The sequence below is a fragment of the Scylla paramamosain genome, chromosome 5, assembly GCF_035594125.1.
Source record: "Scylla paramamosain isolate STU-SP2022 chromosome 5, ASM3559412v1, whole genome shotgun sequence".
Taxonomy (NCBI): domain Eukaryota; kingdom Metazoa; phylum Arthropoda; class Malacostraca; order Decapoda; family Portunidae; genus Scylla; species Scylla paramamosain.
This window is the reverse complement of record NC_087155.1, coordinates 8220177-8224191: the sequence shown is the minus strand read 5'-3', so window position 1 is coordinate 8224191 and position 4015 is coordinate 8220177. Positions and strand designations below refer to the sequence as shown.

Sequence of the window (4015 nt, the reverse complement as noted above, 5' to 3'; positions counted from 1 at the left end):
TAATTAAAGGTTTAGTTGGCTCTTCGCTAATTAATGTTGAAGAAAACGAGATGACAACACGTCTCTTGGATTACATTTGAATATTCTCCTTTAAGACATTTCGTAATTACTTCAAGTTTATTTAGTAATAAGCTTTTTTAAAGGAAATTTATCTTTATTGAAGTGTACTTGTTTCTAAGCCTGTGTTACAGTATTTTTCATGATAATACAAATGAATGATCGTATTACTGTAAGATTTAGGTTTGATAACATTTTTTTTTATGGTAATGCGCACTGATCGTCGAATGAATAGGATTTATGTAAATAACGATTTTATCATGACAATACGAGTAATTTACTGAGCCACTCCATGATTTAGGCTTGAAGACTTTTTTTTATGATAATACGAATAAATAACCGAATGACTAAGATTTGGGTTAGGTTGGATCCGATGCACGGGTTACGTCACTACCATTAAGTGCAGCTGTCGTGGCGTGGCGTTGTAAGGATGTCAAGGGGGTCAGATAGAGGCAAGTTGCGTGGACGGCTGCCCCTCGCCCACGCCACCTCGAGAAGTCAAGGAACTAGTGAGTTACTGATGCCATTTGTTTCTGTTGCAGGTGAGTGACGTGACAGTGACAGAGCAGACAAAGGAATAACGTATTTTGCTCGATGGCAGGGTGAGGGAAAGGCAGGGGGGTGCATGGTCGAGGCATTCAGCAGATGACATTTCTGATGGACTGAATGCCTTGGTGACCTGCCTCCCACTCTTGCCCGCAGTAAGATAGGTAAACACATGAGGTGGAGTTAGTAGTGTAATGAAACACAGGATGGACTATGAGTGCTTTACTCTCTGCTCAGAGTTGAAGCCGCAGGGAAAGTTAGTACATCCATGGTCACAAGTCAGTCAGCCTGCCAAACTCGCTTCCATTGGTTAGCGTTCTTCCTCAGTCTTGAGTCTCCTCATCTGCTCAGTGTCCGTGACGAAATCTGACTTCTACCAGATTTGAAGCGGATGAAAGAACTAAAAGTTAAAGGAGAGCTCTAACATCCGTGGAAGTGAGTAGGACACTGGCTTCGCGATCGTGACCGCACCCCTGCTTGAGTCTGCATTTTACTTCACTGATAACTCCACCCATCAGTCTCATGCTGTCGAGATACCTAAGCACGTAATTCCTTGCTCATCAACGTCACATTCACCTCTAAGAAAAAATGCTATCAGTAGCTTGTCTGTTTCTTTGCCTCCCGATCCCAGGGCCTCCCTGTATGCATCATCTATGTAAATCCCATCCAAGTAAATTTCACCCATGTAAAATTATCTATGAAAGTTTCAGCCTTGCCAGTTCCACCCATTCCAGAAATCTGAAACCTAACCTAACCTATCACATCGGACTTGTATTCAAGAAGTCTTGTGGATGGAATGTTCGTGTGGGAAGTAAACCTGCGGGAAGCTTAAGGTGTGCGGCATTAGGGGATGAAGCGTCGGATGATGAGACTGCCTCTCCAATGGTGAATTTCGGGAACACCAGTGTCTGTCTGCAGCTTCACTTTTGTGTGGTGAGGATTACGTGACACCTTCCTTACACTTCGCCTTCCTACGCTTTACATAACACTGAGCTTACATGTCGCCTCAGCCTCATGCTCCTCCAGGCTTACATGACTTCAGCTTTATGACACTGGGCTTAGTACATGACGTCAGCCTTACTTATATATACACGACCCGCGGCTTCCATCACGACCACCGCGACACAGGCCTGACACGACCCAAGGTCCATTATGTTATATTTCTGATGACTTGCATTGATTTTATACTTCTATTTTATTTGGTGTTATGAGGACCTACTTATTTTGGCGTGAATGTAAATACTTTGCCATGATTTCTCATATATTATGTTTTTTATATTACTCTCTGTATTCTTGTATTAATACATTATTTATTCTAATAAATGTTCCCCCTTTTTTCCCACATAGCATATAAGGGGAAAGGTATGTGAAGAGTAATTTTCCACAGTGCATCTCCTGTCACCTGTCATGCACGCCTGGCCACGCGCTGCCCAGGCCTCGCTGCATGACTCACACTTATACACGGTTCCTCTGCACACACCTGTATTAGTCTCACACTGTATACTTTGCTTCGCCTTAGAACACAGCATCTATAGATTGTGAAATTTGGTTGTGTGAAAACTGAATCATGAGCACTTATTTTGCCTAACGAGTCGACTGCCGCTATCTGAGAGAATGGCTGGCCTGGTGACGGCATGGTCAAGGCAGATTAAGTGCTTCTGCTTCATCTCGTGATTTTTGTTTCACCGCCAAATTTCACCCAGCATTTATTTTTTTGTTTACAGTAATAGCCTTTGATCTTGATGGCAGACTAGCACGTGCATCTCTCTTTGCATTATACTGTTATCCATTGTATTCCCTCAGCGCGTTAGGTGTTCTTGGTCAACAGTTGGTAAGCTTCTTCGTGCGATGTTGCCTGGAATAAACGTTTTCGTGTTGCACACTTGCAATAAAACTTTTTGATTGCGCATTTGCATTTACTCGCCGTGCATCAGTCTGTTTGTGATGGTACTTGAGTGAGGTACAGTGATTTACTTCACGAATGGTATGGAATAAGATGAAATATCTTTTCATGAATGCCAAAGAAGAAATGAAATACAGTTTCGTATTCTTGAATGACATGAATCATCATTCATGAATGTTAAGAATAAAAACAAAATGGAATGGTTTCTTTCTATAAATGTTACATGAGAAATTAGCTGTTATTTTTTAAAAGAGCTCCTTTTTCTACAACATTCTTTTCATGAATGCTTCAAGAAGAAATGAAATTTTTTTTTTTCACGTGTGCTACAATGAAAATGAAATGTCGCGTCGCTTTTCCATGAACGACGTAAAAAATGATGCTGTATATTTTTTCATGAATACTTATAGCCTGAGTCATTTTACATTTCTGCGTTGTATTTGTTAACAGGTTTATTTTTCAGTCTTACATGAACGTGTAATGGAGTGAATTTTAGCCCAGCGAAGCACCAATTAAAGGATCATGAATTTATTGAATGATTTAACAACTACAGCAGATGCGATGGACAGAAATAATTGGGGAAGCCCTTTGAAGGATGCCGAGTTCTGATAGTGGAGGAAAGTTAGAGCAAGGTTCTACAAGGGCAAAGGAATTGACGCACACCATTCTTGCACGAGGAAGGGCAGCACGTGACTAGTGGCTGGAGGTAGTGGTGAAGAACCTGTAAGTAAGCAGGCAGCTAGTGTAAAGGACAGGCTGGGTGGGGACAGAATCAGGGAAAGGAATAGAAGAGCCTCATAGGTCGGGATTTATCTCACTCGTCTTGTCCTCTAATCTCGCCTCCTTTTAATAGCCGAAAGCGAAAGTTAATTCGGGTACTAAAGAATTATTGTCATGATTTTTGTGATAGTTTTGTAATCCTGTATCATGAATTGGAAAAGACACTCAAGAAAACCAGACTAATCATCCCTGTAGCCTTTAAAGACAATCCTGGTGAGAGCCTGAGCGTTTTAAGATCGAGGCCGCGGTGTAACCCTGTATAGTAAATGAGAAAAGACTCTCATGAATACCAGACTAATTATCTTTGTAGCTTTTGAAAACAGTCCACGTGAGAGCCCCAAGCGTTTCAGGATCCGGGCCGCGGTGTATTTTCATTGTTTTCCTCAAGTCATCCTACCCTCCCCCGCTGCTCCTCACCTCCATGGTCTAAGTATTGCAACTAACCTTGGCCCCCTTCACCACTCCTTCACCTTCCACCTGGCCACCCCACCTCGCCTCTCCAAACACCTCTCAGCTTCCTCCCACTTTTCTCCTCTCCACTTCAGCCTTCCCCTCCTTCACTTCCACCCACTCCACCTTCTTGCCTTTGTCATCATGTATTGTTTAGTGAGAAATGTGTAGTTAACCGTAGCAGTATTAAGTGTATAAGGTGACTCCTACATATAACACACACACACACACACACACACACACACACACACACACACACACACACACACACACACACACACA

General features: G+C 42.3%; 1 protein-coding gene across 1 annotated transcript in view; it reads left to right on the top strand.

Moving 5' to 3' along the window:
• Positions 1-3713, top strand: part of LOC135100934 (uncharacterized) — an 8125-nt gene extending 4412 nt beyond the window's left edge. Inside the window, exons 2-3 of the mRNA XM_064004554.1 lie at positions 1951-1965; positions 3594-3713. Coding sequence (XP_063860624.1) covers positions 1951-1965; positions 3594-3713 — 135 coding nt within the window. The remainder of the gene's footprint in view (positions 1-1950; positions 1966-3593) is intronic.
• The last annotated feature ends 302 nt before the right edge of the window (positions 3714-4015 follow it).